This window comes from Limulus polyphemus, unplaced genomic scaffold, assembly GCF_000517525.1.
Source record: "Limulus polyphemus unplaced genomic scaffold, Limulus_polyphemus-2.1.2 Scaffold6775, whole genome shotgun sequence".
Taxonomy (NCBI): Eukaryota; Metazoa; Arthropoda; class Merostomata; order Xiphosura; family Limulidae; genus Limulus; species Limulus polyphemus.
In genome coordinates, this window is record NW_013672385.1 from 28155 (window position 1) to 42698 (window position 14544).

Below are 14544 nucleotides of genomic sequence, written 5' to 3' on the forward strand. Positions count from 1 at the left end.
TGAGACTTCACCATATTTGGCATGAAGGTGTGTTGAGTCCGTGGGGAGATACATGCAAAGTTGCAGTTTCACATTTTGTGTTTTGCAGTTTTTATGGGCGTTTTTTACTACTACTTCACCCCTGTTGATGAGACTTCACCATATTTGGCATGAAGGTGTGTTGAGTCCGTGGGGAGATACATGCAAAGTTGCAGTTTCACATTTTGTGTTTTGCAGTTTTTCATTTTTCAGGACTACTGAAACTTTCAGCCAGGTAACAGTGTATTTTCCAGAACTACTGAAACTTCCAGCTAGGTAATATAATACTTCTCAGGACTAAGAAACATTGTAAGTTCTACAAAGTGCATTACTCCAAAATATTTGTGTTTTTCAAAGTATTATAACTATTATTATTTTAACAGTACTCTTAATGTTTGATCTCTATGTAAAATGTCAACAATACTATGTTATTTTCATAATATTACCCATAATATTTCAACCTTATTAAATGTTAAATGTAGTGTTGATAGCACTCTTCTCTTTATCAACAGTACCTTTAATATCTTAACTTCTTAAAGTTGTATCAATAACACTGTATTATTTTTAACTACATTACCTCTATGCAGTATCAAGAACATCTTATTTTTGGAGACATACACATTAAATTTGTGGTTATTTCATCAAAAATATTAGTTTAAGTCTCCTAAATACTGACATTAAATTCAATTCTCAGAGAAGCATAGTCGAGCTTCAACACCTCGTCTACTAAGGAATAAAACTGTAGAAGAAATATATCCAGACTTTCCACCAGAGTAAGTTTAACCTTTACTACATTATTGTATTTTATCATTTCATTTACAGCTTCTGTAGAACTAGCACCTGAAGAAGGCTCATGGCATTAAAGTTTTGTATTGTTTGTTCGTTTTTTAAATAAATGTATGTAAAAAGATTTGACATTTTAGAGTGTAGATTATTAAATGTTGATTACAAGTTCTCTAGCCTTGTATGTCAATATAGATTGAAGAAATACATTCTTATGATATTTGAACTAGCTTATAAAAATATTATTAATATGTTTAAGATTTAAAGGTAAATTTCTTGTCTTAATTTTATTTAAAAATTAAACATGTTTTGGAAATGATATTAGGAAAAATAAATGAGTAAAATAACTTAAGTTGTGTATACTGTTGCAACTCAAAGTAGTACTTTTATTAATAGTTAATCCTGAAATTTACCAAATTTTTATACCATATACAATGGTGTTCATATCTGGCATCATATTCAATGTTTTTATGTTTTTGCTTGTTACAACACTCAGTGTACAGAAATGACTAAAAGGAGTAGGATGAAATCACCCATATTTTACAAAAAGTACATAGAGGACTCCATGCACCTGTAATTACATTGTTGATAGAATTATTGTTGAATTTTTATGTGTGACTTGTATTTTGTTATATAGGAACCCTGTAGCCAACAAATTCCAAAATTAATTTAGTGCATATGTAGTTTTGAAAAGTTCTTTACAAACTAATAAGGTATGTATTGACTACGCCAGTAATTCTATGTATATATACATATCTCAGAAAGTATTTTAAGAGAAGAAATTCTAAATGTTACCTTGCAGAGAACAACAACGACTTTCCCACTTTTTGAATGCATTAGTTGCATTAGAATATAACATAGAACTACATAACAGTGAACAAAGAACTGTGGATTCCTTGATAAAGCTCTGTGGATACTTGGTAAGATCAATGGGAACCTTGCTAGTTCTTACAAATTTTTTATTGGTTATACATAGTAAAACTTTTGTTTATTTTGTTCACAACATTTCATCAAGTTTTCCTGGCATCATCAGGTGAGATACAAGAACTGAAGTTAACAGAAATTAGCCTTATTTATTGTATCCCACCTGATGATGCCAGGTAAACCTGGTCAAACATTGTGCATAAAATATACAATAGTTTTGCTAAATACAACTGATAAAAAACTTGTGAGAATTTTCAAAAAAAACTTAGTTCTTTCTAATATTTAATTACTAGTTCATTTTGTAGGCTGACATAGCACTATGTCTTTCTGAGAAATGAATATTATTATAATACTAACAGAAACAATATTCTTCAAACTAAAGTGTTGAGTTATTTAATTTCTGTAGTGTATATTGTTGTATAGAAAACATTTTAATACTAGAAATAAATGACCTTATAAATCAAATTTGTTATTTTTCTTTAACACATTTTTATTATTTTATTCTTGAATTCTTCAAGAGTGTTAATTCCACTTAAACACAAAAGATAACTGACAGTACAAAGCTTCAAATGGTTTAATCAGTTAAGGTTGAAGCAATATTCTTCAAACTATTGTTTTGAGTTGTAAATTTGGACATGGTTTATGTCTTTTTGTAACACTTCAGTGAAGTTTCAAACAATATAATTAATTCAACCTAATGTGTTGATTCATGAATTTTGGCATGGTGTATTTCATTTCTCAGTACTTCTGTGGAGTTTGAAACAATATTTTTCACCCAAATGAGTTGTATATTTTGACATGTATTTAATCTTTCAACACTTCTGTGAAGTTTCAAACAATAGTCTTCAAACTAACATGATTTGCTGTAAATTTCGTCCCTGTGTATTTCTTTTTATCAACATTCATGTGAAGTTTAAAACAATATTCTTCAAACTATCATATTGAGTTTTATATTTTGGCATGGTGCATTTGATTTTTTAACACTTTTGTGAATTTTGAAAAAACATTCTTCAAATTAATTGGTAGAGTTGTAAATTTTGGCATATCATATTTAATTTTTCAACACTTGTGTGGAATTTGAAAACAAATATTTTTCAAACTAACTTGTTGAGTTCTAAATTTTGGCATGGTGTATTTCATTTTTCAACACTTGTGCGAAAAATCAAAAAATATTCTTAAAACTAATGTATTTGAATTTTAAAGTTTGCATGGTGTATGTCATTTTTCAGCACTTGTATGAAGTTTGAAGAAATATTCTTCAAACTGACATGTTGTTCTAAATTCTTCCATGGTGTATTCTATTTTTCAACACTTATTTGGAGTTTTAAAAAGTATTCCTCAAACTAATGCATTGAGATCTACATTTTGGCAAGATCTATTTAATTTTGCTTCAGTTGTCTGATGTTTTTAACAGTATCTTCCAAAATAATGTTGAGTTGTAAATTTGGTATGCCCTATTGCTTTTTCAACACTTCTTTGAAGTTTTAAACAATATTCTTCAAACTAATGTGTTGAGTTGTAAATTTTGGTTTGGTGTATTTCATTTTTAATTTGTGTTATATTTGAAACAATATTCTTGAAAATAATATGTTACGGTGCAAATCTGAACATGGTGTATTTAATTTTTAACACTTCTGTGACATTTTACACTATTTTTGAAACTAAGATGTTGAGTAGTAAATGTTGGCAAACTATATTTGATTTTCAACACTTGTCTGATCGTTGAAAGAATATTCTTCTTACTGATGTATTGAGTTGTAAATTTTGGGACTGTGTATTTCATTTTTCAACTCTTCTGTGAAGGTTGAAACTATTTTTCAAACTATCATGTTGAGTTGTCCATTTTAACATGTTGCACTTCGTTTTTCTTCACTTTTTAATGTTTAAAACTATCATTCAAATTAACATGTTTAGTTGTAGTTTTGTCCTGATATATTCTATATTTGAACACTTATGTAAAGTTCAAAACAATATTCTTCAAATAATGTTTTGAGTTGTAAATTTTGACATAGTTTTTTCATTTATCAACACTTGTGTAAAGTTTGAAAAATATTATTGTAATTGACACGTTGAGTTATTAATTTTGGCATGGTCTATTTCATTTTTCATCACTTGTGTGTAGTTTGAGAAAATAATCTTCAAATTAATGCTTTTGATATGATATCTTATGTCCACTCACATATTAACTTTTCTCCATTTTATGCTGGCCCGGCATGGGCAGGTGGTTAAGGCGCTCGACTCGCAATCTGAGGGTCACATGTTCGATTCCCTGTCACACCAAACATGCTCGCCCTTTCAGCCATGGGGGCGTTATAATGTGACGGTCAATTCCACTATTCGTTGGTAAAAGAGTAGCCCAAGAGTTGGTGGTGGGTGGTGATGACTAGCTGCCTTCCCTCTAGTCTTACACTGCTAAATTAGGGACGGCTAACGCAGATAGCCCTTGTGTAGCTTTGTGCAAAATTCAAAAACAAACAAAACAAACCATTTTATGCGGCCCTCTATATGCACAATTTTTTGTTCACTACTAACCTTGATATTCCCACCTAAACTGCTATTACTGAACTGTATCATACAAATGAGCATGTAACAACCCTTCACCATTAGGATTGTGATACAGCCTCTTAGAGCAGCTGACTCCCTCTGTACTGATTGTTGTACCTTCATTTATACCTGAAATACCTTTGCTTATGTTTCTAATTCATGCCAGAAGAAATTTTGCTGTTCTTTCTTCCCATTTACCTTTTCCTAATCTTATGACCATGCTTTCTTGCATCTACTTAGACTCTTTTTTGTAACTTCAGTACAAGGTTTCTCAGGTATTTTTCTTTCCCTCCTCCACTTTGTAATTCATTCCTTGCTTCTTACTTTTATGTTTTTACTTTCTCTATAGATATGCAAGTCCACATTAGGATACATTTATCAACATCTTTAGTGCATTTATGTTTTGTCCTATTTCCTTTATCATCTCATATGACTAGGTATAACTTCACACTGTATTACCTTTCTTCAACTTCTAAACTCTCGCATTTTTCTTCAGACTTGGGGGGGTCAGATTCTTTGTCTTTTTTTTTCATCTTTCTTAGGCTCACTTTTTCCCACTTTTGTCTTACACTGTCTACCCTTTTTTGTTATCTTTCCTACATTCACCTTCTTTCTGTAGTAATCCACCATTACCCTGAGGGCTTTTTGGCAGATGCCTATACACTTATCTTCTCTACAGTGGCATGTTTATCTTCCTTGGTTTATCACTTCATATTTAATTGTTCTGTTGCTAGCGTTTGTTGGGGCAAGATACTTGTGTTTCTCAAGTACTTTTGCTTCCCTTTTATATAATATACCTTTGTGTGGCTCCTTTCATGCCAATATTCTTCCTTATCCTCCCTGGTTTCCTATCTCTCCTATGCTCCTTCTTTACCTCTTTCTTTCTCCTATCCTCCTACCACTCATAGATTTCAGTGCTATCTGTCTTGACAGTGACTACCCTATAGGCTCAGGTTCAGTAGGACCCATTTAGTTTGTTTGTGGGCATTTGCCCTCCATTTGCAACCACTTCTTGAGTACTGGGAGTTCTGTCAGAGAGCCTTACCATCAATTTTTTCCTCTCTTCCTCCATTGTCTCTTGTTTCTTGTCTGTGACAGTGTTGGACCTAATGGTTAAATATGCTATTGTATGGGTTTCTCATCTTTCTTAAGAATTTGATTCCTGTCTTTTTGTCATTCCCAAAGAATCAGTGGATAGACATCTGGTCATATATATTTCATGTCTCAACTGATTTCTTGACAACCCTCTATTTACCTTGGGGACTTTTCCCACCCTACAGTTGTCTTTTGTTTCAGGTCTGAGGATGGCTGAGGTGGATGTCTTGAATGCTTATTTTCTCATTTGGTTCCATCCCATCAAGTCTCCTACAGGTATCTTCTTTTTCTTCTTTGGAAGGCAGCACATCTGGATCGGAGAAGTCACACCTTACATCCACTTGGTACCTCATTCATTTGGGTGTTTTTCCATTCACATCTCTACAGAGCCCAGCTTCTCCTCTACAATTGAAGGACATGGAGCAATTAGTTTCCCTTGCCAGGATCTCTCTTTCTCTCACTGTGTGAGAGGTTCTCTTGCTTTTGGGGACTTGGGCTTCGATGTAATCTCTTATCCCTTTTAATCTTGCTCATTTGCAACAATGGACCCTGCACAATCACTGGATTCTTGCTCAAGATCCCTTGACCCCCACCCCCACCATTCTCCTTCCTTGAACAAAACCAATACCACAGAGGGATTTCCTCTTCCTCCCTTCATCTAGGTATCCATCTGTTTCCAGATGCATCCTTGATGGGATGGGGGACATATTTAAGTGATTTTGGTTCAGTGGTTCCACTATTACTCGATCCTTCATATCAATATTTTAGATTTTTTGGCAATACATCGAGCAATGGATCATTTGCTTTTGATGGTTCATGAATGTCTAGTGCTGCTCCATACAGACAATTCTTGAATTGTCTCCTATATCAATCACAAAGGGAACACTTGTTCTCACTCTCTCTCTGTTTCCATACTATCAACCTCTTTTTCTAGGCCCATTCTTTACAAGTACATATAATGAGTTGCCATATTCTAGGTGCCCTGAATCTCACCATGGATCATCTCTCGAAGCCAAAGAAGATACTACTTATGGAGTAGTTCCTTGATCCTCTGGTGTTCAAGTGGCTGTGCTCTTGACTGGGCACTCCTCTCGTAGATGCCTTTGCCACTCATCTCAACATCAAACTTCCCTTTTCTGGTTCCCTGTTCCTCATGCCTCCACTCTAGCTATTTATGCATTCAGTCAGGACTGGTACTACCTTTTTTTCTATGCCCATCCTCATGTTCGTGTTCTCCCTCATGTGATTTCCTTCATTCAGAACACTGTGTGTTGAGTCCTCTTGACAACTCCATACTGGGTGGCTCAACTGTGGTTTACTCCATTGAACCTTATCTGATCCTCTCTTCCTCTACCTCTGTCATGCTCTCTATTCCTTCAACCTCATTTCTCCCTCTCCCATCCAGCAGTATTGTCACTCTGACTTCATGCTTGGGTTTTGTCAGGTCCCTTGCATGATGTTTTGGACTCTCTTCACATGTAGCCTTCCTTCTTTCTCATTCTGCTTGTTCTCCCTCCCCTTCCTTATTTCCTCTTGAAAATGGCACATGTTTCTTACTTGGTCACTGCATCATGCTTTCTCCCATTCTGTCCTCCATCTTTCTGAATTTATTACTTGGTTGTTAGACCAAGGTTTATTGCTTTTGACCATTGCTGACTGCAGGCAGCACTATCTCATACTTTCAGGTTTTCCTGTTATCATCATGTATTCTCTCATGTACTTTCTATGCTCTTTCATTCTTTTCATCATCTTCATCCTTCCTGATCAGGTCTTGAATGTTGTTCTCCATGCCTTTATCCCTCCTCCCTTTGAGCCTTTAGCCTCTTGTTCCTTGTACTATCCTTTACTTATGACATATTTCTTAGTTCTTTATGCCTGTAGCCTTTGAAAGTCTGACATGTTTGCTATTAATGCTTCCCATATTCTTTTCCATTGTTCTTGTATTCTTCTTTATCCTGTTCATGCTTTTCTAACTTGCACTTCTGCAGCTTGTGTAGGGAACAGTGTGTTCACTCCTATTTCACTTCCATCCATTTCTCATCTTTATTCTCATTCTGATCCTGGTTGTCTTTTCTGTATTACCTGTGTAGTTTGATGGTCTTTGGCCTGCACTACTCCTTTTTGTGGTTTATGCTCTCATCTATTTATTTCTTGGAGTTTCTCCTCTACCCAAGGTATTTATCTCCTTAACCTCATGGGATAACTACAGTAGCTTGTCCATCTAGCCAATACTTCATTGGATGTAGGTTTATGTCAACTTTTCTTGGTCACCTCTCACTAACACTAACATCTTACTCTCTCTGGCTGCTCACTTCTGTCATCCATTAAGAGAGTTGTGTAGGCTGGCATGTGTACTACCCTCATAATTTTGTCACAAATCATCTGGCCATCTTTTCTTCATTAGGATTTAGACTTCTTCACCATTCTACATACACCTTACTGGCTCTGACTGGATAAGTCATTTTCTTTTCTCTCTTAACTTTACAAGGGCCCTTATTCTACATCTCAGGGTCCCTCTAAGTGGCATGTGGTGTCTGCCAAAATATACTTATGTTTAAATCTGCGCCATACAGCCATTCAGGTCTGTAATGCTCACTAATGAGATAGAGTGTCCCACAAGACTGTGAAAGGTTTTCTCATAATATATTATATGCTCAGCAAGGCCTGATTCAGACCATATCTACTCATGGATTTCAGAGCAGTGTCAGGATAGCTGCCTATCCCTTTGGTCCCAGTTGAATAAAAAGAGACTGGTCTGCTTTCAAAAATAAGGTTTTGTTGTCACCCATTGCACTGTCTTAAGGTGTTGCATTTCTCTAGGCTCCCCAACATTCTTTCATCCCCCCTTTTTGCTAGAGGAGTATGGGAGTCCTTGCCACTCACCAGTTCCTAGCCACTAAATGTTACCAGTTCCACTCAGAAAGTAAAGCAATGGTGTTATATTGGTTTAGATTGTGCAGACCCTTCTCCCACCACAGAATTGATGAAAAATTCCTGATTCTGCTTGGTTTTGAACTGGAGATCACCCACCAAGTAGAATTCACTCCTCCAGCTGGCTTTCCTTCATCCTACTGCATACTGAACGAAAAATACCTGACACCACCTGGTTAAGGACTAGAGTCAATCTACCACATATGCTTTCCCCCATCCTACCATTGCTTGGATGTCAGGTTCTCAGGTGGCCTGGAGTTAGATGTGAGAAGAGACAATATACACGGCATTTCCTTAGTCAGCAGAATGGAGGTTACTTTCCCTTTTGCTTTCTGAGATTGAATTGAACTCTCCTCCAACTGCAAAATACCCAATGCCTCCTGTTTTTGGACTGGTGTTGATCCACCACATATAGTCTGACATTACCTAGCCACACTACACTATTTGGCACATCCATGTTCCATACTCAGATTCTGGACTGAGCTTGTTTTCTGCCTGACTTAGTGACACATATATTTTTTTAGGGGCTAAGAGTATATTCTGGTTCAGAAGGGGTGCAATCTTCCATGGGTATGCCCCTATACTTTTCCATGGTATAGGGTTTCACACTCCATGGGTTCCCTTTAGACACTTTCTAAAGGGGGCTCATCTAAGTAACCATTGCCCCAGTCCCTCCAACACTTCAATGTTGGATTCTAGCCAATATGTGAGTAGAGATAAGGTATCACATTGGGAGTTAACATTTTTCAACAATGAAAATGTATTTTCGATAGATACTTACTTCTCCTCACAATTCCCACTCATCCTCTCCACCTCCAGTGTACCTCTTCTTGCCTGATCTCAAAGTGGTGATTGAACAATCAGTATAGAGGAAATAAGTTTTGCTAGGAGGGTGTGTTGCACTCATATTGGTGGAGGGTTATCGCATGCTACAGCACATGGGAACATGTGAGTTTAGGTTATTGGGGAGCAAAACAAACTGTGCACTTACAGGGAAAGATAAAATCAGAAAAAGCTAATATGTGAGAAGAGGTATCTATCAAAAATGCATTTTCAGTGTTGAAAAATGTTAACATTAAATTGAATAGTTTCACATATTTCTTTTTTCAACACTTCTGTAAAGTTTAATACAATATCCTTCAAACTAATGTGATGAGTCATAAATCTTGACACACTGTATTTCATTTTTCGACACTTGTGTGAAGTTTGAAAAAATATTCTTCAAACTAACATTTGGAGTTGTATATTTTATCATAGTGTATTTCAATGTTGGATATTTGTGTGAAGTTTGGAGCAATATCCTTCAAATTAATGTATCAAGTTGTAAATTTTGATATACTGTGTTTCATTTTTCAACACTTATCCAAAGTTTTAATCAGTATTCTTCAAACTAATGTGTTGAATTGTAAAGTTTGACATGGTGTATTTCATTTTACAATACTTGTGTGTAGTGTGAAAAATATATACAAACATGTTTAAATTTTGGCATTATGTATTTCATTTATCAATTTTTCAGTGAAATTTGAAACAAAATCTTTCAAACTAACATGTTGAGTTTTACATTTTGGCATGGTGTATTTCATTTTGCATAACTTATGTGAAATTTGAACCAATATTCTTTAAATTAACTCCTTAAACCCGAGGGAACACTGCCAGTGTCTGCCCGAAAATCACGATTTACCCATCAGACAGTGACAACAATTATTCAACAGGGAGAGATTTAAAGCTATTTATTTAACAATGCTAGCCCGACATGGCCAGGTGGCTAGGGCTCTCAACTTGCAATCTGCGGGTTGCGGGTTTGAATCCCCATCACACCAAACATGCTCACCCTTTCAACCGTGGGGGCATTATAATATGATGGTCAATCCCACTACTCGTTGGTAAAAGACTAGCCCAAGAGTTGGCGGTGAGTGCTGATGACTAGCTGCCTTCCCTCTAGTCTTACACTGCTAAATTAGGGATGGCTAGTGCAGATAGCCCTCATGTAGCTTTGCACGAAATTCAAACCAAACAAACAAACAATCAGCAATGCTTCATGTTTGTACCCCTGATGCTGAAAGGAAAAACAAAATTAAGAAACTTGAAATTTTATAAGGTATGGTGATAATTATTAAGAAATCATGAAAATAATTCCAGCATAATGTGCAAACAATTACAGGTATTAAGAGTTAAAATGTTGGGTTGCAAATTTTGGCACAGCATATTTTGTTTTTCAATACTTCTTTGAAAGTTGTGACAGTATTGCTCATACTAATGTGTTGTGTTATAAATTTTAACATGGTGTATTTTATTTTACAACTCTTGTGTGAAGTTTAAAAAAATATTAATCAAATTCACATGTTGACTTGTAAATTTTTGCATTATTTATTTCACTTTTTGAACTCTTCAGTGAACTTTCAAATAACATTCTTCAAACTAATATGTTAAGATGCAAATTTTTGCATGGTGTAATTAATTTTTCAACACTTCTGTGATGTTTTGAAACAGTATTACGGAAACTGACATATTGAGTTGTACATTTTAGCACAGTATATTTAATTTTTCATCACTTCTGTGAAGGTTGAAACAATATTCTTTAAACTATTGTCTTGTTTTATAAATTTTGACATGGTGTATTTCATTGTACAACACGTATGTGAAGTTTGAAAAATATTCTTGAAGTTTGCTTATTAACATATAAATTTTACCTTAGTGTATTTCAATTTTGGACACTTCTGTGTAGTTTGAAACAATATTTTTCAAACTAACATGTTGAGATATTTAATTTTTGCAGTGCATATTGGTGTATAGAAAACATTCATACAAAGCTTTGTACTGTCAGTTTTGGTTTGTGTTTTAGTGAATACTCCTGAAGATGCTGTAAAGCGAAACATTGAGTTTCTAATTAAATAAAAACATTTGGGTGTCAAAAGGTCGTTTATTTCTGGTATTAACATGTTGAGTTATAAAATTTTGCACAGTACATTTCATTTTCTGGCACTTGTGTGAAGTTTGAAATAATATTATTTTAAATTAATGTTTTGAATTGTAAATTTTTAGATGCTGTATTTCTTTTTTCAACACTTCTGTGAAGTTTGATATTAATATATTTCCATACAATCTATGTATACTTAACATCACCTTTGATCATTTTCTATTGTACCAAACTTTGTGTTTTATTAATAATATTATTTTACTGATCATGTAGTGTTTCTTTGGAGTCTTCAAATGCTTTAGTTGGTTTTGTTGTTTTCTTTTTTGACAGAATGAAGATATTTATAACTGAGATTGACCAAAAGTTCTGCAGTGTCTACAATACAAGATCATTTCTATAAAAGTCAGATTATTCATGGTTCTAAATTGTTTGTGCACAACAAAATAAAGTTTATAAAAGTGAGATTGGTTACAGTGTGGCAGTATCTACATAGAATGAAATAAGTCGTATAAAAGTGAGATGTTTCCAGGGTTCTGCAGTATCTACACATAGTGAAATAAGTTCTATAAGATTGAGATTATTCAAAATTCTCAAATGTATACATAATATAATAAGTTTTATGTGACTAAGTTCTCTGAAATGGAGATTAGTTCAGAATTCTTGAAAGTTTATATTATATATTAAGTCTTATATGATTGTAAGTTCTATAAAACTGAGAGCAGTCAGAGTTGTGGAATGTTTACATATTAAGTTTTACCTGACTAAAGAATAACTTATCTGTTTTTTGACAAAACAAAAGCTTCAAATTACATAATAATATAACTTACAGTACATGTTACAAAGTCGACTTTAACTAACAACAGATCACGAGACACTTGATGCATTAAATAATTGTTATGAGAGATATATTTCTATGTATACATCCACTATATATATTACACTTACATTAGTGGCCACCACCATATACACCTTATGGGGAGGTGCAATGATTCTGAACGTAAACGAGGAATTTTCGGGACTTTCCCTGGTAGGGGTTAAATGGGTTGTTTAGATTTGTTATAATGTTTGCCAGATGTTGTTGTTATTGCTTTTTTTTTAATATAATATGAAATTTCACTACATTCTTCCCTCCTCAAAGATCCAATCTTTGCAATTATTTTGATTTTATTTTCAAAAGGGGAAGGGGGCTAGGCCTGTATCCACCCTTGCCTTATAAAGAAGTTGAGTACATTACATAAAAATGGTTTTGGAGCTTCTCCTGGTCATTACACTTTGGCAAAACCCTATCTAATGGCCAAGCATTTTGACAATAACCCTGCAGCAAAGTTCCCATTCCAAAAGACTTCATCGTAAGGCTGTCATGTCCAAAGCATATAACTCATCCGTATATATTTTCTGTAATTCATTTAGTGTAAGAGGATGACAATTTCCCAATGTCTGGTTTAACAGTCTGATTGTAGATGCTGTAGCTGGTGACTTGAACAGTATATCTTTGTAGTGAATAACATGAATATTCATTTGATTTTCCAGCTGTTTGAGTTATGCCATGGTTAAATAGTTTTTTCATGGAAGCAATTTGCTTATACATGACTTGTGTCATTTGTCCAGGCACTGATACCTCTTGACTATGTTGCATACTGTTTTTTGGGACATTTAAGACAGCTTCTTCCACAGAACTTTGTTTTCTTTTAATCTCATCTGTTGCAAGATTCCACACTTAGATTATCATGACTAGGATATCACTTGTATCAGGTTTCTTTATGGATGATCCTGGGTCCCCAAATTGATCTATACTACTTTGTTTTTCAATACATTAATACAAGAGATAACCCCATCTTGGAAATTCTAAATGCCCAATCTTAACAGATCTTTACGATGAAAGTATATTAATATTTTGCATCAGAAGACCCATTAAAGACCCTTTCCAAAAGTGATCAGTGTTTGGTGCCATTATACTACCTACAAAACATCAATCATGGTAAAAATGTAGTTATGATACATGGTAGTTATTTCTACCATGTGACTTTATATTGGCTAAGGTTGTCATTGTGACTTTCTAATTTGCCTATTCAAAATTGTTTTGATATAATGTATTCAACCCTCTGTATAGATAATTAGGTAAAGTAGTAAATAAAATCAAAAAATGATCTATACATATGGTAAAACTTCTACACTAAACTTAACAAGGAAACCAATGGGGTGTTTCCTGAAGAATGGAATATTGCTTATGTGGTTCTCATTTTGAAACTGAAGTGGGTTGAAGGAGAATTTCAAAAGCTATAATCCTATTGTTTTCACTGGATGTTGAAATGTAATGTCATAAATTATTTTGTAAAACAATGTAGAAAAATAGTGTTTAATACACAGTTTTCAATGTGAGTTTTGAACATGAGTTTTTATTGTTTCAGCTTTTTCTTATGAATATTTCTTCTGATGCAGTGTACTGTTATTTTCAGATTTTATGACAAAGTTCAACACAAATTGCTAGTAAGCTTATTATGGCATTGGTAAATTTTTCTTAAGTGGGTACAGAATTGACATTTTGTTTGTAAGCAAGGACTTGTGGTAAATCAACTTTATTCTGATTTTAAAAATACCACATATGAGGGGTCTCTTTGTTGATGATTTGGATAACCAAACTAGCATTATCTTCCTTTGCTGATGAAAGCCAATAGCTTAAAATGTCTTATTCTGAATACAGATGTAATTCTAGCTGAAAAAGCAGGATAGTACTAGAGTAGTAAAATTTGGAAAGTGTTTTTATCTGAAAAATGTCACAGAGAAAAGAAAAATGTTGATTAAAGCTTATAACCTTTTATCAGAGTGATGAGAAGAGTTAATAGATTTCTGAGATCTATTTGTAGGAAATATGAACTTCCAAAGTAAGAATATCCATGTTTCTCAGTGACAGGAGAGGAGGTGATCTTGATAGGTTCAATGAATTTGCTCATTCTGGTATAATGAGGCTTACACAAAAAGTCACATCATATTTTAAGCCAAAAAGTTTAGAAAATTTATGAAAAGTAATGTCATACTTTAAACATAAAAGTTTAAAAACTTCCACAGAAAATATTTACATTTTTATTAAGTACCAAAGAAAAGGAATATAAGAAATTGTTACAAATATATTTTATCATTACTAAATCAGAGGCAGTTCTCAGCAATACATGGAGTTTGATGTGAAGATGTAGTTTATTTATTTACTACCTGGAGTACCCGTCCCCTGGATGGAAGTTATGTAATTTCATGATTAATTAAAGATTATCTAAGGACATAAAAAGTTTCTTTCTTTATATGTAATTGTTTGAAATATTCAACTAGGTAACAGATTA

General features: G+C 33.9%; 1 protein-coding gene across 8 annotated transcripts in view; it reads left to right on the top strand.

Annotated features, from left to right (window-relative positions):
- LOC106474061 (cation channel sperm-associated protein 1-like) overlaps positions 1 to 14284 on the top strand; it is a 39483-nt gene extending 25199 nt beyond the window's left edge. For 5 of the 8 annotated variants that reach the window (XM_022402438.1, XM_022402443.1, XM_022402444.1 and 2 more), the window contains 3 exons: positions 713 to 791; positions 1604 to 1721; positions 11543 to 14284. In XM_022402438.1, the coding sequence (XP_022258146.1) occupies positions 713 to 791; positions 1604 to 1721; positions 11543 to 11563 (218 nt within the window). In that variant the 3' untranslated portion in view covers positions 11564 to 14284. Of the gene's footprint in view, positions 1 to 712; positions 792 to 1603; positions 1722 to 11542 lie in introns of those variants that run through there. The other 3 variants (XM_022402439.1, XM_022402442.1, XM_022402441.1) reach the window with 3 other exon arrangements.
- The last annotated feature ends 260 nt before the right edge of the window (positions 14285 to 14544 follow it).